At 53.4% G+C, this 23,019-nt stretch overlaps 1 protein-coding gene across 14 annotated transcripts in view; it reads right to left on the bottom strand.

Moving 5' to 3' along the window:
• EHMT1 (euchromatic histone lysine methyltransferase 1) overlaps positions 1 to 23,019 on the bottom strand; it is a 69,065-nt gene continuing 46,046 nt past the window's right edge. For 11 of the 14 annotated variants that reach the window (XM_026712498.2, XM_026712505.2, XM_026712502.2 and 8 more), the window contains 17 exons: positions 21,919 to 22,062; positions 19,455 to 19,684; positions 18,539 to 18,712; positions 18,220 to 18,302; positions 17,201 to 17,307; positions 15,986 to 16,108; positions 14,674 to 14,775; positions 12,792 to 12,896; positions 10,978 to 11,132; positions 9,975 to 10,142; positions 9,380 to 9,524; positions 8,996 to 9,073; positions 7,502 to 7,617; positions 6,343 to 6,429; positions 4,469 to 4,547; positions 2,360 to 2,535; positions 1 to 1,596 (listed from right to left, as the gene is read on the bottom strand). In XM_026712498.2, the coding sequence (XP_026568283.2) occupies positions 714 to 1,596; positions 2,360 to 2,535; positions 4,469 to 4,547; positions 6,343 to 6,429; positions 7,502 to 7,617; positions 8,996 to 9,073; positions 9,380 to 9,524; positions 9,975 to 10,142; positions 10,978 to 11,132; positions 12,792 to 12,896; positions 14,674 to 14,775; positions 15,986 to 16,108; positions 17,201 to 17,307; positions 18,220 to 18,302; positions 18,539 to 18,712; positions 19,455 to 19,684; positions 21,919 to 22,062 (2,955 nt within the window). In that variant the 3' untranslated portion in view covers positions 1 to 713. The remainder of the gene's footprint in view (positions 1,597 to 2,359; positions 2,536 to 4,468; positions 4,548 to 6,342; positions 6,430 to 7,501; positions 7,618 to 8,995; positions 9,074 to 9,379; positions 9,525 to 9,974; positions 10,143 to 10,977; positions 11,133 to 12,791; positions 12,897 to 14,673; positions 14,776 to 15,985; positions 16,109 to 17,200; positions 17,308 to 18,219; positions 18,303 to 18,538; positions 18,713 to 19,454; positions 19,685 to 21,918; positions 22,063 to 23,019) is intronic. The other 3 variants (XM_026712504.2, XM_087914644.1, XM_087914647.1) reach the window with 1 other exon arrangement.

Below are 23,019 nucleotides of genomic sequence, written 5' to 3'. Positions count from 1 at the left end.
TTTGTTCTTTTTTTTTTGTTTTTTCTCTTTTTGTGTGTTTTTTTTTTTGTCCTTTTTATTATACAACTGAAATTTATATTCACGTAGTGAGTAAAAATTGCAAAGAGAAAATTCAGCACCGTGAAGTTGCTCAGGGTTAGGTGGGTGAAAAAGAGGAGGAGGAAAAGGCGGCGGCTGGTGGGGGGAGAAAGAAGGGGACTTGTCCGTTCAACACCCCAACACCCTGGTCCCCCCGCTGTCCCCCTCCCACCCACCCCAATCAATTACAAAACAAACTCGGTCCGATCCAAACTTCAGCCTCAAGAAACGGGTCGCTTTGCAAGAGGAGGGAGCAGAGCTGGACTCAAGGAGAACAGGAATGGCACAAAAACCTCCTGGTACTTGCAAAATCCTCCAGCCTCGACTTAAGAAACGCCCCCCCCGCCCGCCCCTCACGGACTCCAAGAATATCCGTTTATTTTCCCCCTGAAGACCCCCCCTCTCCCGAGACTCCTGCCCCAAAGTTTCCTCTTCTGATTTTGGAGTTAAGTGTCATTGGAAACAGGATTTCTGTACACGAGAGGGAGGAGGCGAGGAAGGAAAAAATAAAATAATATTAAACATTAAAAATAATAAAAATAATAATAACAACAATAACAACAATGCTGCGGGGATAGAGTAAGGAGGAGCTCTACCCGAGGACTGGGGTTTTAACGGAGAAATTCCAGACCATCTCACTCCCTTGACCTGGGAGAACGTGGATGGGAGGAGCGAGCGAGGAACCGAGAACTGATGGGACTCGGCCTCTGGTGGGATCCCTGCCCCAAAGGCCCGACAGCCAGCAAGTGAGGGGGTGGGAGGGAGGAGTGAACAGCAAGCAAAAATAAAACCCCCCAAACTTTCCCGGATGCGTGCCAAAGCCGGTGGATCTCTCCGAGACTCTCCGCAGTTTGTCGCCTGCTCACCGACAGGTTTGCGAGCCATTTCAACGTCACTTGTTTCCAACGAGGAAGGAATGGGGCTTGGAGAACACTTATCACATTGAAAGAGGGGAAGAGAGAGAGAGAGAGAAAGAGAGAGAGAGAGAGAGAGAGAGAAAGAAAGAAAGAGAGAGAATGAGAATCTTCCTTCTGCCACCCCGGTGTGTGCCATGGCGAAGGTGCCTTCCTCCTGCCACGTTGGGAGAGGGAAGGGAAGGGAAGGGGAGAGGGAGGCAAGGAGGGGAGCTGGGCGCCGCGCCACCACTGTCTGCACCCCCAGAAGGGGAACCAGTTACGGCGGATGGGGGCTCGCCGGGAAAAGGGCAGAACGAAACCAACGCAAAGCATCGTCTCCAATGTCACGGCCTGGCTTGGGGGGCGGGTGAGGGGCTCAGGCTCTTCAGGGAAGGCTCCCCAAAGCGGGGGGGACGCCAAGGCGGCCGAACTGGTGTCCGGGAGTCTGTTCTCGGGGGTCTCCTGTGAGGAGGCGGCATCAGTGGTAGCAGCGGCAGCGGCAGCCGCCATGCTAGCCTGCCGCTGAGCCAGGACAACGCTCGAGTGCCTGCATTTTGCTGAGTCGCAGAGACAGCTGAAGTATTTGGCTTTAATGTTCCAGAATCGCTCGCCATAGTCAAACCTGCGGAAAAAGGAATGGGGAGTGAGTGACAACTGGCCAAAGAGGGTTTGCGTGTGTTTTGTTTAGGGGAGGAATTGCTTTTCCTGCCTTTTCTTCACATCCTTATTTTCCCCGCTTCTTCTCTGCATTGTTTTTCTCTGAAGGAGAAGGGGAAGGTGCTCTAGGGGGCGCTGCTCTTCTCCGTCGCACCTTTTCTTCCCAAACGGTTAGAGGAGCCCCTGGAGTCCTTCAGGGAAGCCGCCCGGGAGGCGAAGCGCAATCTGGCTGCCCCGTCGACTTGGCTTGTTGGAAGGTGGCAAAAAGGGGATGGCGTCTTAAACACACACACACACACACACACACACACACACACACGGGACACTGCGACCGTCATGAATGTAAGTCGCAGGAAGCTGGAACGGCCGTGTGAAAAATGGCCCTAAGTCATTTTTTTCAGTACCATTGTGACTTTGGTCGCTAAGCGAACTATTGTACGCCAAGGACGACCGGTACTGAAACTGGGGGCGACTCACTTAACAATGGGCTTGCTCAGCGATGGAAAGGCTCCTCCTCCCTGGGAGGACGTAAGCTGAGGACTAGCAATGCAAGCTCCTCCTTTGCGAAGCGGTGGGAGAACGGGCGTGCCGGGATAGAGGCAGATCCCTCCGGACCCCGCGGGGGCCTCCAGATGCCGCCATTCCCAAGAGGGAAATCGGGAAGAGGGGCTGCACAAGCGTTTCCCTCTTCTTCCCGCCTCCATTGACCTGGGGCAGAGCGCCCGTACCCGATTTCCTCCCCCGCCTCGATGGGTCTGCTGCTGAAGAAGGCGATTCTGGGGAAGCGCAGGTCCTGGTGGGACATGAAGACTCGCACGGCGATGAGGTTGGGCTCGCAGAAGTGGTTGATGAAGCGGCTGACGTTGCCGTAGAAGCGAGCGTCGATGCAGTAGACGTCCTGGTCCTGGAGAAGAGAAAACGGGAGGAGTGTTACCCGGGGGAGGGGAGGGGGGAGGAGGAGGAGGAGGCTTTGAAACGCCTGGCACCGTGGCCGGATTTAAGGGTGATCAATCTGGCTCCTGATGCACCAGGAGATAGAAGAGTAGGATAATAAGTGACAGGAAGGAAGGAAGGAAGGAAGGAAGGAAGGAAGGAAGGAAGGAAGGAAGGAAGGAAGGAAGGAAGGAAGGAAGGACTCAAAGCCAACCAGAAGTTTGATATGGAATCTCTCTGAGCAGAAACCACCCAAGCTAATGGCAAAGGAAGAGGGGAGGAAGGCAGGGGAGGAGGAGGAGGAGACGCAGGAGGATACAGAGATGGAGGAGGAAGAGGAAGCAGAAGTGGAGGAGGAGGAAGAAAGGAGAAAAAGGAGGGGGAGGGGGGAAGAGGAGAGGAGGGGGAGAAACGGCTGGGACTCCCACCAGGTCAAACCTCCCCTTTCTGATTGCTGCAGTTATTCACTTCCTCCTCCTCCTCCACTTGGTAGCAATTTGTCTGAATGAGTTTGCGACGACGCAATCAAAGCAACGATGATCAAACGGCAGTTTAGTGTTTCTACCACGGAACAGCAGGCAGTGTCGTATTTAGAACCTGCGGATTGTCCCAGAGTTTCTCTCCCCCTTTCTCTCTCCTCTGCTTTGATGCAGGTAAACAGTCTGAAAATGTGAAACTCTGTTTTTATCTTCTCAGTAGAACTGGATTCTTTTTCCCGGCCAGCCTAAAATTCCCCTGGTTCCCATTAACTTATTTTTATTTTATGCCCCGAGTTTCCTCGGGGCAGCGTAAAACACGCTCTCTCCTCCAATTTTTCTCCATCACGATAATTCTCCAGGTTATCCTGGAGTGAGAATAATTGACCCCATTCTCCAGGAGGGATAATCTCCTGAAAGGAAGTAGCCATCCTATTCTACACCATGCACGCTGCTTCCACGTGTTGGGGCTAAAGCAGTCTATACATTTTATAAAATAATGAACAATAATTGCAAAAGATAGCTTCACTTGGACATCCTGGGACGATACCTGAAAAGCCATCAAGAAACACCACCTGTCTAGCCAGGTTCTTCGGAAGGACTCGACAGGTGGACTGAAATGCCAAATCCAGGCTAAACATCTGGCTGGCTAAGAGAATATCTGCAGCTCAGGATTGAACGGTGGGGTCCTCGGTGCGTCTCTGGGTTCGGTTGTTTTCCTGGAGACGTTTCATAACCCAACTAGGTAACCTCATCAGTGCTAGAAGAATATTGCAAGAATCTCATTCCCTTCCAGAGACAGCAAACCCCCAACTCCCTTCTAGCACTGCTGATGCTACCTAGTTGGGATCATGAAACGTCTGCAAGAAAGCAATCCAGCTCTGAGAGCACCAAGGACCCCTCCTTCCAACTCTTTTGAGCTGCAAATCTTCTCTTCGACTGAGAGAGATCCCCGAGAGATTTTCCTTCGATTAAAAGCCCAACGGGAACCGGCATAGACCTATCGAATGGAGTCCACTTTATCTTCCAAAGCCAGGAGGGCCCCAGGCCAGGCTTGCAGGTGGTCAGAGTCATCGGACAATCCAGCCCTGCGCCCAGAAGGTGCTTCGCTTCTTCCCTTGGTCTGGTCTGCTTCCTGGTTCCCACTCAAGCAGCCTGGGAAAGCTTGGCCTGCTTGGGTGCCCTCCTCCCAACCCCCCCATCACCCGAGGCCCTTGGAGCTTGCCGGCCCCTCTTCCACAGGGCTCTGCGGCTCAAAAGGTGAAAAGAGCTTCACACGCCGGTTCCAAGACCGTGTTCTGCTCAGTGGGGTGGAAGAGGAGGGAAGGAGGGGAGGGTGGCCGGGAATTCGTTTTAGCACTTCCACTCGCCCTTGAAATCCTTCGCAATTAAGAAAACAGAAACACCCCCCACCCCACCCCCGCTTACCTTGTTGCCAAGGTCGAAAAGATAGCAATCTTCCTCACGAACGTTGGCCTCCGAGTCCGAAATCAGCTCTCCGACGTATCTGCAGGAACACAACACCCCGCCCCACCCCGAAAAGTCGGTATAACGTGCAGAATCCAATACGTGGTTTTTTTTTTTTTTTTTGCAGAGGAACGCAGCGTCTCCCAGTTTTGGCAACGCTTGCGGATTTCAACTCCCCAAATTCTCAGAAAGAGCTGGGGAGGATCCAGGGAGTGGACGACGCGTCTGGAGAGACGAGCTTTTTCCACATGGTAGCTGGGTGACCAAACCCACGTGATCTGTGGCGGAGATTCTCAATCGTCCAGGTCGTCTTCCTCGCCCGAGGCAACTGGACTTCCAAGTGGGCTCAACGCCACGCTAAAAGGACCAGCTGTCTGCAAGGAGCATAAATCCTTCCCTTCCCCACCATCCGGTCAGAGCTGAAGAAGCGTCTTGGACGAGAAGCGAAACGCCTTCAAAGAAAACCCAGACAGTCCAGTTGCCTCTTGGAAAAGCACCTTTGGGACAACCAGGACCTGGAGGACGACTGAGAATCTCCATGAACTTTTAACTAGGCATCTTGGGATGAGCCCCCCTCAAATGGTGTGGGAATAGGAGTGGATTTCCAGAGAAAAAAATAATAATTGCAGGCTACGGGAGCATTCTTGTATTGGGGAAAATAACTTAGGAAGATTAAGGGTCCTTGTCCCAACTGTTTTTCTTTGAAGACGCTTCGCTCCTCATCCAAGAAGCTTTTTCAGTTGGGTCAGCTGTGGCCGTATGCTGAGGTAGGTCTACCTGTGTTGAGGTATCTGTCTCGTGCATTCAGCCAAGGCTTTTTAAATCAGGACACCCATCAATCAAACCATCGAAATTAGCCCCCCGTCGTATTGCCAAGCCAGGGTTGGACAATTCTTTCCAGAGACCTGCACCGTTTACACACACAAAAAGGCTTTGAAATCCGGCCGAAAACTGTCCGGGCAGCCAACCCCGATCTATCTGGGTGAAGCCCAGGGACGAGAGCCAAAAGGCATCAATCTATCCACTGCTTGGCTTGAGACACCGACGTGTTGGGAAAGGAGCCACTGAGGGACCAATCAGGAGGAGTTGAGGAAGAGCCCGTGTGTTGCACATGGCCTAAGACAGCTGATTCTCCTAGGAGAGTCCGGACGGAGGGAGAAATCCACCCTCTGGCCTCTGTGGCCAGCCAGCGGTCAGCGGAGCTGGCACCAGACTCGGACAGTGAAGAGGTTGGGGAGGAACACGGGCCAGTCCTGGAGTCTGGGGAAGGCTCTCATGAGGGCTCTGCGGCGGAGGCAGAGATGGGGCCAGGGCCCTCCGACAGTTATCGGCTGCCTTTGGAGATCAGTGAGGCAGAAGAACAGCTGGAGCCTGTTCCCAGTGTGCGCATGCACAGAACTGCCAGGAGAAGGGAACAGCTAAGGAACAAGGGTCAATTCGGGAGTAAAGGCTCGGGTGGACGGTGGATGGCCCCTCCCAGGGGGAATAAAGGGGAGCGAAAGGGGAGTGGGGTTTGCAGGAGACAATTAGTTCAAGACGCGAGGGTGAAGATCTGTTCCTGACTTCTTGCCAAGTAATTGCTGCTACAGAGTGGCGTATAGTTGTGAAAGGTCTACAATTGTGAAATCGCTTGACAGACTTTGCTGGAGAGGAATTCACTGTAACCTAAATAAAAGGGGTTTTGTCGGTACGAGAAGCCGGGTTCGTGCTTTTGGGGAGCCAAGGGTGTGTCACATTTGGCCTAAGACAGCTGGTTGTCCTAGGAGGGTCTGGACGGAGGGAGGAATTGCCCCTCCAACCTCAGGCCCTTGCTCTCTCGCCCCCGAGGCACTCACTCGCACACAAAGGTCCCCAGCGGAATGTCTTGCATCGTCCTCACACCCCAGCCCATCTTCCTCGTCCGGAAAAGTTGCAACCTTGTCCTGGAAAAGAGCAGAGAAGCGGCCCCGTCAAGCTCCACCAGCCCCTCCGCCCGTGGGTTGGATTTCGACAGGTGAGGTTTCCAACCAAAGGTGAAACGGGGTTAATTTATAGAAGAGTCAGGTCCGTGGCTCTCCCAGGGGGCATGTTTTACAAGTTTCAAAGAACATAGAAGGGACACAAGGATGGAAGGGACCTTGGAGGTCTTCTAGTCCAACCCCCTGCTCAAGCAGGAGACCCCACCCCACCCCAAGCAACTGGCTAACTGGGTCTTGGAGAAAAGCCTTCTCAGCTGCGGCCCCGATCCTATGGAACGTCTTATCATAATATTAGAAGGACTGGATTGTGGAATGGAGTGGAGTGGAATAGACTGGAAGGGACCTTGGAGGTCTTCTAGTCTAACCCTATGCTCAAGCAGGAGACCCTACATCTTTCTCTTCTTCAAGACCTCCAGAGTTGGAGCATCCACAACTTGGTTGTTCCACTAACTGTTCTGTCAGGAAGTTCCTCCTTAGCTCCAGGCTGCTTCTCCCCGTGATCAGTTTCCGCCCGTTGCTTCTTGTCCTGCCTTCTGAAGGGGCTTTGGGGGATGAGCTGACACACACACACACACACACACACACACACACGGCCCTCCTTCCTTGTGGGAGTCCCCGTCTTCACCTCCTGTAGGAATCTCTTGTGCATTTCTCTCTTTTTTTTTCTTTTTCTTCCCCTCCTGCAGGTCGTGGAACACTGCGATCATGTCACCCCTAGCCAGTGGTGGGGTTCAAACGTTTTTTTACTACCGGTTCAGTGGGCCTGGCTTGGCGGGCGTGGCAGCGGAAGGATCTACTGCAAAGTCCCCCTTCCCTCCCCACCCCACTGACCTGCTTTCCAGCTCCCTTCTCCTGTGCAGGGCAACCCAAGGTGACCCAGCCAATCAGCTGGGACTCGATGGGAGGTGGGGAAGAGTTGGGGTTGGCGGGGTCTCTGAACTACTCAAGATTTTCTGCTACCGGCTCTCCAGAACCGGTCCGAAGCAGCTGAACACCACCCACCCCTGCCCGCGAATGGATGATCTGAACATCTCACCGGAGTCCGTTTTGCACCACCCGATTCCGGCAGTTTCTCCAACAGGAACAGGCGTGGTTACACTCGAAGATTAGCGGAGGTTCAGCCGTGTTGAATTCTGGCAGCAGCCGTCCTTCCTGCGCCCGGAGGGAAAAGGGAGGCTGTAGCCGAGCATCTCAGGGGGGCACCTGAACTGGACATTGTCCATCCCCAAGCACAGGCAGTCCTTGACTTATGACAGTTGACTGAGGGATAGTTCGAAGTCACAGTGGCACTGAAAAGAGGGACTTAATAATGACCAGGGGGCCATTTCTCAGCCTGACGGCCGTGGCACCACCCCCCTGGTTACGTGATCAAAATTCAGGTGTTTGGCCCCTCTTTAGGACGACTGCCGATGTCCTGGGGCCTCATGCAGACTTTGTAAACTTCTCACTAGCAAAGTCAATGGGTGAAGCCCAATTCCCTTAACGACCGTGTGATTAACTTAACAACCGTGGAAAGGAAGGATGTAAAATGAAGCAAAATTTTCCCTTAATAAATGTCTCGCTTAGGAACGGATGTTTTGGGGGCTCAACTGCGGCCGTAAGTCGAGGACTACCTGTAAGAGCAAGGCCCCTGGCCCCCCCCCCCAAGCAGGCCAAACGATGCAGCTGCAGGTTATTGACATCATTTGGGCAACGGTGTCATCAAATTACAGGACCGACATCCGTAACTGGCCGAAGGAGGCCAATCGATTTGTGCTTCTGCAGGTGCTTGAGGAATGAGGGGCAGAGACGGCCAAATTGGCTGCTTTGGTCATGGGGAAAAAGCCCAACAGAAACCCTGGAAACCACTTCTGGACTTTGTGCTTGAGGTGGGGGGGAAACGATGCTTTGATTTTGGGGTTTACCGATTAGATAGACACGGTGTTGCTGCAATGGTTAGTATAAACTACTATGTGTGACTTAAAGGTTGTGGTTGGATGCCCTGAGCCTGTTCTACTACACCGAAGGGAGGGAGTTGGAAGTCAGTGCCTTTTCTTTCTCCCCCCCCCCTTTTCCCTTCCCCCCATTTCCTCCTCCTTTTTGCTCTTGTATTTTGTTCGTATGTTATAGCGTAAATTAATAAAATTGCTATAAACACTTTTTTTTTAAAGAAAAGAAACGAGGGGCACAAACTCTACCCAAACAATCCACCCAATCAAGGCTGCAGGGCCCAAATATTTTACAAAAAAATAAAAATAAAAAATATCAAAGTTAACGTGGATGTTTTCCCCCAGCCCAGCGGATCGGTTCCTCCCCTCGGCCGGCTTTCTCGCTGCTTAATTGCCTGGATTTTTTCCTCGAGATCTTCTCCAAGATTCTTCGGTCGCCAGGACAACAAATGGAAGTCGGCCCTAGCTTAGCCCCGGTTCCCTGCACTCCGCTTTCTGCCCCCCTCCCCCGGAGAGGAGGAGGAGCTGCGGGGCAGCCCAGCTGGAAGGGGGAGAGGCATCGTGCGGCCCCGCAACCTCCCGGGAGGAGAAGAGGGCCTTACCCGGTCATACCAGCAGCGCATACTCAGCTGTCCACACATGCACTTGCTGGAGGAACAGTCGTCTATGCACACGCAGTACTGAAAGCGAAGGAACAAGGAGCAGAGTTACTGGGGGGGGAGGAGGAGGAGGAGGAGGAGGAGGAGGAGGCTGCTGTGAGCTCTGCAATTCAGGCACAGGAGCAGAGCTGAACCAAGGGGAAACTGTGACCCGGGGGGAGATGCAGAAGAGAAGAAGGAGGAGAAGCAAAGAAGGAGGGAGGAGGAGATGCAGAAGACAGAAGGGAGGGGAGGAGGAGAGTGAGAGGAAGAGGAGGAGCAGAAGGAAGGAGGGAGGGAGGGAGGGAGGGAAAGGAAGGACCCCAGTTCCTGTCCCCAGCCTGCCACCTGCAAATGGGTGATGTTCCTGTCCACGTTCATGGGCGAAGTCACGCAGTTCTGGGAAATGTACTTGTAGTTGACCGGGCAGGGCTCGCCGTCCACCGAATTGATGCAGGGAATCGGGATCCGCTCGTAACCCCGGGCAATGTCTCTGCCACCGCAGGGAGAAGAGAAGGAACGGCTTTAAGAGCGAGAAGCCGCCCAGGCCATGGACAGGCACCTCCAACCCAGAGGCTCCGTTCTGGGCCGGCTTTCTGCCTTCTAAAGTCAGGAAAAGGGCCAAGGAGCCTCCAGGCCGCTCAGTCCAGAGTCTCAGACCTGCCCATCCATGCAGCCAGGTCCCTTGGGCAGCTCCTCACCCCAAACTGCTTGGAAGGACTTGGCCCCCCTTGGCCAGGGATGCTCCTGGCCTTTCCAAATCTCCCTTCCGTGGGAGAGGCTCCCCTGCCCTGATCGGAGTGGGAAGCCTAACGGCCCCATCCTCCATCTCTCCTAAGAAGATGGGGGTCTCCTCTCCAAAATTATGGGGGGGTGGGGGGAGAGAGAATGGGGAGACAAGCAGGCAGTGCAACTTTCTCTTGCTTAAGGCAGGTGGTCACACCTGCTTAGTATCTTCTCCACCTGGGCGGGTTTCTCTGGAGCTGATTCTTTCAGGGTCTTGTTCATCTGTAAAGTGACCCAGACTTGAGAGTTGAGGCTTGAACACTGCAGCGGGGTCTCGCCTTCCTTGTTTTTCAGGGCCACGTCGGAGCCGCGCGAGAGGAAGAGTCTGCAAGGAAAGGAGAAAGTCACCGGGAAAGGAAGGGGCGGAGCTCGGACGTATCTGGCTGGGGTCAGGCATGGGAAATCCGGAGTCCAGGTGGTTCAAATGGATAGGTAGGTTTATTGTATGCTGACGGGGTGCGCAGGACGCTGAGCTTGTCCGCTGGAAAGCTGACGACCCAGGTTTGAGACCCGAACGCTGTGTAAGGGGTGAGTTCTCGTTCCTTACCTCAGCTCCTGCCCACCTAGCAGTTTGAAAGTGCAAGTAGATTAATAGGTACCACTTTGTTGGGAAGGTAACAACGTTCTGGGTGCCTTTGGCGTATAGCCATGGCGGACACAGGACCACAGGAGATGTCTTCGGACAATGCTCAGAAACAGAGACGAGCCCCAGAATCGGATATGACTGGACAGGGAAACCTTTGCCTGTATTCTCTCTACCGTAACCTGAACTATGAATGGTCCTCATCAGTCTCGAGTCCCTTTGCGCGCACAAGAGACCTAAGTCCAGCCCGCCTTGAGCTCCGTCTTATCTGCCGCCAATTTGCTTTGACTGTTAGTCGTTCAGATTTTTATAGCGCCCCAGAAACCTGTGCCAATTTGAACCACTTTGGCTCCTGATTTTCCACGCTTGACATGGCCTGAGGACCCTCCCGCCGCCTTGTTAATAACCTCACGACCTTTGCATGTTTGATCTTTACTTGTAAAGTTTGGGCTCTGTGCATTTCCACCGTTTCATTAAACCGCCCAGAGCTGAGATGGACGATATAATTTAATTTGGAAATAAACCAACGAGGAGGGGAAGGGAAGGGAAGAAGCTACGCCCCGGGATTTGTACTTACACTACACACTCGTAGCGATTTTCCCGGGCTGCAATGTGCAACGGAGAATCTCCGTGAATGTTCACCGCATGCAAGTCGCATTTAGCAGCCAGGAGAATCTCGGCGATGTCGACGCAGCCAGAGAAAGCAGCCCAGTGTAAACAGATATTCTGCTCCTGGAAGAGAGAGATTGGGGGAGGTGGAAGAGGCCATCCAGACTGCCTGACACTTGTGCGGGGGTGGGGGCGGCACCCCCTATTTTTAAGGCCTCCTCCTCCTCCCTCCCTCCTCCACAATCCGTGGGCTCCCGTCTTTGGAAGGCAAGGCTTTCTGCCTCTCAAGAGAGGGAGATCCCGGCAACAGCCACCTCCACACTCCCCGAGAGGAGGGGGAGGACCTGATCTTCCCCCCCCCCCCCAGGACAGATGATTCATTTGTTTGCGAGGCACAGCAGGCTCAGGGTGCATCCATGGGGGAAATGCCACAGATGGCGGAGGGAAAGACTTCAGCGTTAGGGAAGCCCTTGGAGATCTCCAGATGACACATCCCTGGGGGCAGCCTAAACAGATCGGGAGGGGGAGAAGAACACGGGCCGGGGTGGGTTCCAGGCCGGAAGCTGCCTGTGGGCCCCCGTTAAAAACACGCCCTCCTGCTTCTCCTCTTTCTCTCGAGCCCTGCAAGTCGCAAGAGCTGATCGCCTGGGCGGAGAAAGGATTTATTCCTGAGCGGAAGGAGTCTCGCTTCTGGCTTTGCCCGAAGTTCAGCCTCTCTCTCTCTCACGCCTTGAGAAGAAGGGCCGGTCGGGGGGAAAAAATGTTCTTGGGTAGGACAGGGCAAGAGCCTCTCTTGATTCCCCTTCCGTGAGTGAAATTGTAACCCTGGAGAACACCGAGAGAACTTTCCTTTCTCCGTCCCTTGGATCCCTCCAACAGCGCAGGAGGAACCAGAGGTATCAGGAGAAGCCCAAGCGCCGCCCATCTGCATTTCAACCACCAAGACCGCTATTTTGAAGAATGGAATGGGGAATGGAAATAGGGAACGGGACAGGATAGAATAAGGGATGGAATAAGGAGTAGAGGAGGAGTTAAATATAGCTTTGTGGTCACTTTAAAGGTACCCTAAGCAGCAGGTATTAAAATGAAATTTCGCTGCATTCAGCTCTCCCAAGACCACCTTATGCCTATACCCCCATGTTATCACACAGAGAAATATCACGGTCTAGTTCTGGTCTATACATATACAGGACCAAAAAAATAAATAAATAGAATCCCGAGAATCCTTTACAAGATGGATGGCATAAGGAGCAAAGCTGTCACACAATCTAGTAGCCCTGCCACAGATACAGCAAAACCCACATTCTGGAGAGAGAAGGCAGCTGGCTTGAGAGAGGGGTCAAGGAGGCCGTCTACGTTAAAATGGAACAGCCCCCCCCCCCTCTCTCTCAACAGACACCATTGATCTGTTGTTTACCACACAGTCCTTTCAGCCACACCCAGTTACTATTCGCGTGACTCTCAGGGCAGAGATAAACCTCCAGGTGGCCTCAACGACTCTCAGAGAGAGCGCTAACGACCCGACGACTGCACAAGATATAGATCCTCCCATTCTCCACCATTCAGTCAAAACTGAAGAAGCCTCTTGGACGAGAAGGGAAATGTCTTCAATGAAAAACAAACCAAGTTTACTTGCCTTTTGGGGGGGTGGGAAAAGCAAATTTGGGACAACCATGATTTGGACGACTGGGAGCCTCCAGAGATTCTGATGAAATCCAGGTTCTCTGCATCTAAGCCCGCCGGTCCCTCAAATGAGAGGTGCATCCGCCCCACCCAACTTACGTTATCTCGGATGTTGATGTCAGAGCCTTTGGCCAAGAGAAGCTTCACCAGCTCTACGTGCTTGTACTCCGTCGCCCATATCATCGGCGTCCAGCCTCCGTCATCCTGGGAAGAAAGGAGTAACACTTGAGCGGATGCCAAAGCCTGACACGGCACCGCCTACCCGGAAAGAGAATATTATGGCACCGGGGTGGGGTGGGGGTGGGGATTGCAAGAGACTAGATGGGTCCTGACATTCTTTTTTGGAAAACTAAAAAGCCCATCAGCTCTTTGTCGAGAAGGACATTCAGGTGCCAATCAAAGAAGACCAAAGTAAAAGGGATCCCTCTCTCATTATCTTTCTGATCAATAGGTGTGGGGTGGTTGATGGTCTCTGAGCTGGGCTGCTTTCATGCAGGCATTTCGTTACCAAACTAGGTAACATCATCAATGCAAAAGAGAGTGGGATTTGTGGAAAGAAGAAGGAAGAGGAGGAGGAGGAGGAAAAGGACTGTGGGGTCTCGGAGCTAGGATGTTTCCTTGCAGGCGTTTCATGACCCAAACTAGGCAACATCATCAGTGCTAATAATGGAGTAGGAGGGTGTGCTCTCATTTTCTGTGCCCTGTCAGATGTTGGTGGGAACGGACTTGGTGATTGCTCGATTGGGCTGCCGTTTTCTGCTAGCTTGCAGTTTCTTAGCTGGCGCACTGCTTGCTTCTCCATCTCTAGCTGCCTGCTGAGGTGTGTGTTGTGCCATCCATGGCAACCACTCTGCACACAGGCAGCCCATTTTCAGCCCATCCCACGCTGCAAAAGGGCTCAGGAGGCCCCACACGGGGGGGCTGGGAAGTTGAGGATCGAACATGGCCGGCCAGCCCGTTCCTCTCCTGCAACCACACCAGGGTGTTTGTCATCGATTCTGGCGGAGAGGCCTAGAGAAGGCCAAACAGACAGAAGAAAGGGGGGGGGAGGGGAGAGGGAGGAGAGATGTCCTTTCGGTGACTCAGAGAACAACTCGAAATGGCTTGGTGGCAAGGCAACCGTGAGCATGAGGGAACGAGAAGGATGCGTGGGCTCTGTTAATTCTGGCTAGAACGGATCGCAGAACAGGGAGAGGGAAGGCAGGCTCTTCATCCCAGAAGACCTCCTGAAAGCCGGGCAATCAGGAAAGGAATATGGGGGTTGGAGTCCCGGCCACCAGAACCCTGTGGAACATCAGCTGTATGGGTATCCAGAAGTGCTAAGAACGGCTGCAGGATTTGGGTACGGCTAGTCTAACGAAGAGGACGGGGGTGCCGTGATTGCAATCTTTGAATATCTACAACCCACGGTGGCGCAGTGGTCAGAGTACGATACTGCAGGCTCCTTCTGCTGACTGCCAGCTGCCTGCAGTTTGGCGGTTCGACTCTCACCAGGCTCCAGGTTGACTCAGCCTCTCGTCCTTCCAAGGTGAGTCAAACGAGGACCCAGATTGTTGGGGGAAAAGAGGCTGACCCTGTAGACCACTTAGAGGGGGCTGGGAAGCACCGTGAAGCGGTATATAGTCTAAGTGCTACTGCCCCAAAGAAGAGGAAGGGGTCAAGCTATTCTCCAAAACCCCTGAACGGAGGACAAGAAGCAACGGGTGGAAACTAATCAAGGAGAGAAGCAGCCTGGAACTAAGGAGGACAATTCATCGGTGGAACAACTTGACTCCAGAAGTTGTAAATGCTCCAACACTGGACGTCTTGAAGAAGAGATTGGACAACCACTTGTCTCCAATGGTAGGGGGTCTCCTGCTTGAGCTGGGGGCCGAGCTGGAAGGTCTCCAGCTCTATTCAAAAGTCAAGTCTTAGCGTTCTACCAAAAGAGGGACGGATGGCCAGACAAACGCTGGTCCCAGTCAGAAGCAAAGTCGCTCACTTGGCAGTTGACGTCCGTCTGTTCATTAGACAGGAGGTATTGCACCACGTTGTAGTGGCCCTTCTTCGCTGCCAGGTGCAAACAGGTGGATCCTTCAGCATCCTAAACCAAACACAGGTAATCAGGTGGAGATGTCAGTGGAACCAGGGCAGGGAGGTTTAGAAGGTGAGGAAAACCTCACCTCACCATGGATGGTGGTGTGATATAAATCAGCTCAGCAACCCTCTGGATTTGGGCCGCGTAATTCTGGGCTGGTCATCTCATGCTGGTTGAGCAATTTCACCGCTGTTCTGCTAAGCAGCAGGAGTGCTCTGTTGCTGCTTAACAATAGCATCTTTAGGACGCTGTCAATGCCCCCTTTAGGAGAGTCAAGAGACCAAACTCCAAGCTCCTGACTCAACAGCACTAAGTGGCACTGCAAAGCCATTTCGAACGCATTGGCTGCACATCCAAACTTTCATCTTTCTCCCTTCTGTCCTGGCCACTTTTTAGAGAGGCACGATTGAGAGCATTTTATCAAACTGCCTCCCTGTTTGGTTTGGTGGCCTCAGATAGAAAGTCCCTACGGAGAGCGGTGAGGACAGCGGAGAAGATTATCGGAAGCTCGCTTCCCGTTATTCGGGATGCTGCTGATAAGCGCTATGTGCTGAGAGCCCAAAGCATTGATAGAGGTCCAACACACCCACTTCCTGGCCTGCTTCTGCTCCTCTCCTCTGGGAGCGGGTTTCAAAGTATCTATAGCAGGACTACTAGACCCTGTAAAAGCTTCGTCCCTTAGGCCATTCGTCTTCTACATTTGCCGGATTCTTCCCCAACGCTATGCGTGTATGTGTGGATATAGGCATTATGGTTCTCTTGTGAGAGCGGAGTGCCTCAAATTTTCATTTTAATATATGCTGATCAGTGTCCATTTAAAGTGACAATAAAGTTTCTATTTTATTCTCTTCTACTCTACTCTCTTTTATTTTGTTCTGTTCTGTTCCATTCCACTCCATTCCATTCTATCTTATAGTTTATTCTATACTCTATTCTATTCTGACATGTCCCGTTCATTCTCTTCTCTTCTCTTCTCTACTCTATTCTACTCTACTCTACAAATGGTAGGAATTTAGGGCTGAACACTTACACCAACAGCAATGCCACTGTGAGATCTTCAATCCAACTGATGATTGAGTTCCTACTTGATGCTAACCTGAAAAGTGTTTGGCCTGGTGGGTTCTGAGAATGCACCATTTTCTGACTTGCAAACCAGAGTTTGCACCCAGGGTGGCTCCTTTGGAAACTAAGTTTAAGAAAACAAACCAAACCTTACCTTGGGGTCTACCAACGCTCCAGCCTTAATGAGGTATTTCACAGTTTCCAGATGGTTATTCTCTGCTGCTTCCATAAGGGGAGTCCGCTGGTCCTGAGAACAGGTGTCTATGTTAGCACCAGCCTGTGCAGAGGTACCGTTCGGACCCAGAAGGCAAAGAAAGAACCACGGTTAGCATTTTTTTAATACTGCCAAGAGGCCAGTTGCTTAAACCTGACATTCTGGTCAGGTCCATGCCTCATGCTAGGATGCTGCTTTGTGGCTTAGGGATGTTATGCAGATCCTACCACCTGATCCACACACACACGCGCGCGCGCGCACACACACACTTAGGGGTTCTGGGGCTGCACAGAACCCATGACGACATTGCAATTGTGGAATTTTTCTCTTTTTTATCTCTTCTTTCGCTTCCCCCCTCCGCCCACCCCCCCAGAAGCCCAAGAGATGCAAAGCATCCTCCGACCTCCCCTCTTCCCCCCCAACAGGTCTACCCAGTAGGCCAGTCCAAGCCATCCTCGGGGAGCTTGGCAGCTGGCTGGGGATTCAAAGGCAGCTCTCCATGGTCCTGATCTGAGACCCCAACCATGACATCAGGCTGGCTGGAGCGCCCTTGGTGCTCTCTGAGCTCGCTTGTTTTCTCGCAGAAGTTTCATGACCCCAACTAGGTAACATCATCAGTGCTAGTCCTAGTTCAGGTCATGAAAACAGACCTCTCACGTCAACCCCTGAGTTACAGATATTCTCCTTTATGAGTAAACTCTTAACTCGTTCAATGACAGACAAATTACATTTTCCCCCCATGCAGAAAACCCAAAGCAATCTACTTGATTCCACACCAGACTCCAACTTCCTCATCCTTTGAACCAATAGCCAAGACAAGGATTATGGATCTAGAGCAGGGGTCTTCCAACTTGACAGCTTTAAGACTTGTGGACTTCAATGCCCAGAATTCCTCCCCCAGTCAGGTTAGCTCGGGAACTTTGGGTGTTGAAGTCCACAAGACTTAAACTTGCCAAGTTGATCTAGAGGAAGCTTAGAATCGGTCACGTTGATTGCTTTTAGAACAGACTCAGCGTCTGCTTGATGGAATAAACAGACACTCACTATCCCCCACTGATTTGGCTCTCTAGGAAGAGAAGGGAGCGTAGCCCTAACCCTTCCGGTCGGGAAATAACCTTTAAAGGAAGGGGGGGGGGAAGGGAATTAAGGATGAACCTGAAGTAGCATGTGACAAATCTCCACGTGTCCCGATTCTGCGGCTGCATGAAGAGGCGTCCTCTTACTCTGGTGCTCCATTTTGAAGTTGGGATCAATCCCATCCACTGAGCAAAAAAAAAAAGGAGGGGGAAGACAAAACCCGTTTTCCTTTACAGGCAATCCTTGACTTACGACCGGTTGCTTAGCAACCGTTCGAAGCCCCCACTCCCAAGAAAGCCACTCGTGACCGCGAGGCTTCAAACTTCCAACAGCTGTAAAATTGGGTGAGACGTGGGAGGAGCCACATAACAACCGGCACGATACACAACTGTAACTCCGGGCTCAACTGCAGCCGGAAGCCGGGGGCTGCCTCCACGGACGGAGGGGGAGCTTCCACGGGGGGGAACTAGAGAAGGGAGGGAAAGAGCAGAGGGCTCCCCTGGTTGCCAGTTCCAGCTAGTCCTTGGCTCGGGTGTTCTCTTGCAAAGTACCTTCCCCTTCCTGGTCTGGTCCAGCTTTCCTCAATCTAGAACCCCACAGATAAGGCTCGGAAGGCAACCCCACTGACACAGCCATGGGTTGGGCCGGATGACAACTAGGACAGTTGTAATTCCACATAGGTAGAGGATACTGCATAGGGACACAGAATCACAGGATTGGAAGGGACCGACCCTCGTTCCGGGAGGCTTTCAAGAAGAGGTTGGGCAACCCTCGGCCTGGAATGGTAGACGGTCTCCTGCTTCAACAGGCTGGATCGGAAGACCTCTGTCTCCCCAGTCCATCTCCTGTCCAGGCAGGGAGATACCACTCCATCCCTATCCCATTCCAGGCCAAGGGCTCTCCAGCCTCTTCTTGAGACCCGCAGCCTCCGGAGAGAAGCCCTTCCACTGAGTCCTTGTTCTCCCTGTTTGGGGCTGGATCTTGACCCCCCCTGCAGCAGTCTAAGGACCTCATTCCTCAAGTCGAGAATCTCTACTAGCTGCGGTGTGTGTTGTTAAATGCTGGGGGGCGGAGCGGAGGGGGGGGATTTTACTCACCCAACATAAGGAGGACCTTCTGGAGCTCCCCCTGCCTGGCTGAGAAGTACAGCTGCTTCGAGTGAAACCGCAATTTCTTCGGCCTGCGAAAGCAGAGGAAGAGTGACTGTCACATGGAAAGACGGGATTTTGCCATTTCCCGCCAAAGAATTTCCCTCCGATTCCCACCAAGGAAGCGACGGTTCTGGGCTGGCTGAGCTGGACGCGGTCAACTTAGTCAGGGCAGCCTGGAGGAGGAGCCAAGGCGGTAGATCCTGGCCCCTTCCGTGGCGCCAGCGGCACCCGAGTTCTCAGCCCCGCCCGCTCAGGCTGCTCTTACTTTTCTGAATCCAGGGCGATCAGGGCGCTCTCCAAGGTTTCTTTAACAGGCCCCTGGGATAAGCCAGCCGGAGGCGGCTTAGGGAACAGCGACGTCCCAGCCAAATCGAAGATCTCGCTGGGCAAGTTCTCCGCTCTCCCTTCTTCGGGTTGCTGGGTTGCAGGCCCACTGAAACTGAACCCAAGACAAGAAAACCCGAGCGTCAAGCAACACACGTCTTTTTGCTAAGCGAAGCAGTCCTTAAGTGGGAAATCACGTGACCACAACTCTACTTTCCCACTGGAAGGATACAAGGCTACCCAGTTTCACGCTTCCGTTTTTTGTTTGCCTCCCCACCACCCCGCCACCCTTGGGAAGCTTGAGGGCCCGCTTGCTGTCTTCTGCCCATCATACTGGCAGCCTGGGGCCACAGGGGCCCCACGCGGACAGCTCGGTTTCTTGAAATCCCTTTCTCTCCAATCTCTCCCTCTGCAAGCCGGGCTGGGGGAACCAAAGCAAGCCATTCCTGTAGGCCACCTTTCCTTTCCGGCTGCTGGGGCAACCGCACTGCTCCCAATGTGTAGAGAAACAAGCCGTTTACTCCCTTGAAATCCCTTCCCAGTTTCCCTGTTCTGCACTGGGAAGGGGAGGAATCAGACAAGGGAGAGACTGCCTACAAAAATCGCATCCTTCACCCCATGGACACAGCGGGGACCCAGGAGATTTCAAGGTAACACTGCAAGCTGTTTGCGTGGGGCGTGTGGGGCTCCTGGGCCCAGACTCCCCAGCACGATCCCGTTGCTTCTGACGTGAAGAAGAGCAGCAAAGGGCTCGTTTTCTGGCAATCCTTTCCTCTCCAATCAGTCTGCTCTGCAAGGGGGAGGGAGGGAGGGAGGGAGGGGCCGATCAAACAGGGGAGGGAAAAGCTGGGACTTGCCTTCCAGTGGTCGTGTCGGCCTTGCCTTCCAAGGCACCTGGCTTCTTCTGCTCCAGGGTCAGCAGCAGCAGGGTGGAAGTGGTGTCCGCCTTGGCCACCGTGACCTCCTTCGCCTTGGAGGCCTCCTCCCCACAGTGGGGGCAGTAGCTCATGCCTTTGAGGTGGGACGTGCAGTCCTGGTGGAACCGGTGGGAGACGCTGCTTTCCGGCTGGCACTCCATGAAGGTGCCCTGCGGGGGGGGGGGGGGCGCAAAGGGCAGAAGAAAGAAAGAAATGCATCCCTCGACCCAACGACCAACGTTTGGGTGGCTAAGCCGGGCATCTGTTATGGTGAGTCTGGCCCCGCTTTGACACCTTTCCTCAGCCACGGCAGTGAAGGCAACTGCCACGGTCGTCAAATTAGCACACCTGGCTTCCCCTGGGGGACTCGGTAGGCAAAAGATGATCACGCAAGGCCCCCCCAGGGGGACTCTGCGACCGTCCATAAACGTGAGTCGGTCACCAAGAGGGTGAATTCCGATCACGTGACCACAGGGGGATGCCGCGACGTTAAGTGTGAAAAACAGCCGCAAGCTGCTCTTCGCCAGGGCCGTTTTAACTTAGAACACTAAATGAACGGTGGTTTAGTCCAGGACTGCCAGGTGCAGAGGCTAGAGGCCGTCGCCCGGGGAAGTGACAAAATGTCAACTCATAAAACATTTCTATGGTCTTTTTAGAGTTGCCAAGAGAAAGGGAGGCGGGGAGAAGGGGTTTGAAAGAGCAGCGCGGCAGCTTGGAAATTGAAAGGGCATTCCATACATAGTTTTTCGAAGATGCCTGAAGTTTCTGCCCCGCAAATATCTAACTGGAGAACACGATTGATGACTCTGGGCTATGGACCCGTCTCAGGGAGCGTGGGGGGAAAACCAGGGTCAAGGGTGACAGTGATTGATGTGTCTCAATGTGGAAGTCTGACAGGTCTCCCATTAGGGGCTGAGGAGGGAGACGGGGATAGATGGAGGGCTGGCAGGACTCGAGGGGGGAGAACTTTAGCCTGACCCGCTTACGACGGCACCTATAAAACGATCAGAACGGTTCGCAGGAGAACTTCTAGGCCTCTAGTGCAACTGCCCCCCCCCCCCCCCTGTGAAGGACCTGCAAGGCAGGGGGGTTTTGCCAACAGATGCAACCCAGGCTCCACCAGCGAAGAGGGGGAGCCCAGAATGTCCCAAGGACGCCCGTTTCTCCTGCCTCGGGGTTGTCGGATTGTGAGAGATAAGCTGCACCCAAAGGTGGGGGGTTTCCCAAGAGGCAAGCTGGACTTTCTGGTTTTTCCTTGAAGACGTTTCGCTTCCCATCCAAGAAGCTTCTTCAGCTCCGACTGGGTGGTGGGGAAAGGGAGGTATTTACATTCCTTGCAGACAGCTGGTCGTTTGCATCCTTTGCGAGGGCCCTTGAGGCCACTTGGAGGAGTGCAAATGGGCCCCGTAGTCTGCAAGTCTCTCTCTCTCTGCCCCTCTCTGGAAATCCGCTCCTCCCCCCGCGCCATTCCAAGGGTGTCCATCCCAAACGGCATAGCTCAAAGTCTGTCGAGATTCTCCGTCCTCCAGGTAACGTTATTAGTCCTGGTCTGCAAGAAAACAGGGGAGCTCAGAGAGCACCCAGAATCCTTAGTTTCTTGGGGGGGGGGGGTTTCCCCCTTGAAAACGTTTCGCTTCTTGTCCAAGAAGAACATTTTCAAGGAAAAAAACTGGACCGAGAAAGTCCAGTTGCCTTTTGGAAAAGCACCTTTGGGACAAACGTGACCTGGATGACAGAGCGGATCTCCTGGCCTTTGACTGTAAGAAACGTTGAGTTGACCGGACTTGAGGCCAGAGAATCCCCCAGGATGCCCTCCTGGAATGGGGCAGGAAAGGCACAGTCCTGCAGTCTGGCCCTCCTAATACTATGGCATCACGGTGGCCGAGAGGAAGAATGTATTTGAAAAGGGAAGAAATAAAAGAGAGAACCAGGAAGAGGCGGAGCCTCCATTTTCTGACTCCTAACTCAAGCCTGGGATTCCTGTGGGACCCACATTCCAACTTTGGGAGGCCGACTCTTCCTGCATCGTCGTCCCTGACCCATCCGCGCCAAGAGAGCTCCCGTTTTTTGGCCCCCTTCGATGCGCCCAAACTCGAGAGCCCAACGTTTCACCGTGGCTCTCTCCGCCCAAGTGTTTGTTTTAAGGGGAGGGGCAGAATCTCCTCCTCCTCTTCCAGTGGGGAAGGGCTCCGGGGCCTTCTCTGAAGAGAAGACTGGCTTCCACGGGGCCCGGGGGCCTCAGAGCCAGCATCCGCTCGGCCTGCCTACGTTCCAGGGTTTATGTCGATTCTTCAAACCGTCAGTTCTTATTTTATCTGTTGCCCAAATCAAGAGGGAACCCAGGGGGCCGCTGCCCCTGGGGGAGGAGGCAAGAGTGCCGTCCAGCCTCCCTTGTCATGCTTACCGCCACGCAAAAGAAGCCGCAACCAGGGCAGCACTGATGCTTCACCATCCTCCCTCTGTGGTCCTCGCACAACACCAAGAGCTGGACTTTGTTCGACGCGCGCATCAGCTCGTACTTCAGCACGCGGTTGGTGCATCGACTCAGCTGAGGGTGGGGAGGGGAGAGGAGGGAGGGAAGAGAGATTTCTGGCTAGTGTGCACACGGACGGACGCACGAGAGAGCACCGCATGAAGGCCTTCTCCCACGTTCGTTGAGCCCTGGGAGTCATTGTTCACACGGCCAGCAAGCTGCAAGTCGCCCGAGACTATTCGATACCCAGAGAGCGATGCCTTTGGGGTGGGGGTGGGGGGGGTTGTTCCACCATCCATGGATGTCACATCTCTGCCTCTCGCTTGGGTATCGGATGGAAGAGCGAGCCTCACAAGGAGTAACTTAGCCTCATTGAAGTGCAAAAAGTCTCTCTCTCTCTCTCTCTCTCACACACACACAAAATGGATTGGAAAAGAGTGGTTTTTGCTGAGATTTCATATCAAAATTTTGCTTGGCTTTGTTTGAGAAAGACCTTCCTTCCCTCCTTCCTTCCTGTTTCTGTTCCCTCCATTTCCTTGCCTTCCTTCCTTCCTGTTTCTGTCTGTTACTTTCCCTTCCTTCCTTCCTTCCTTCTCTCCTGCCTTCCTTCCTTCCTGTTTGTTTGTTCCTTTTACTTCTTTCCTTTCCTACTTCCTTCCTTCCTTCCATTCTTTCCTCCCTCCCTCCCTCCCTTCCTTCCTTCCAATCCTTTCCTTTCCTTCTTTTCCTTCCCTTTCCTTGTGAACCCAGCCCATCCCCCAGGGGATTCCTAAGTAGTGCTTCTCAGCGCTATGTGAACCCCCCACCACCGCAACTCGCCCCCTCTGGAAACCGCTCCTCCGAAGACAAACAGGAACTTCCAGACGAGCCACCAGAAGGGAAGGCTTGGGGAAGCGCCGGATCGACTCGGGTACCTCACAGGTAAACCTACTTCCTAAGCCCCCGCACAGGAGCTTAAGGGCTAGAAGCAGAGGCTCAGGGGCCCAAGGCAAGACTGAAGGGGTCTGCAGGAGGGACAAAGGTGCTTTTTCC

This window comes from Pseudonaja textilis, chromosome 17 (genome assembly GCF_049901715.1).
Source record: "Pseudonaja textilis isolate UNSWEBS1 chromosome 17, rPseTex1.2, whole genome shotgun sequence".
Taxonomy (NCBI): domain Eukaryota; kingdom Metazoa; phylum Chordata; class Lepidosauria; order Squamata; family Elapidae; genus Pseudonaja; species Pseudonaja textilis.
This window is presented reverse-complemented; position numbering and strand designations above follow the sequence as displayed.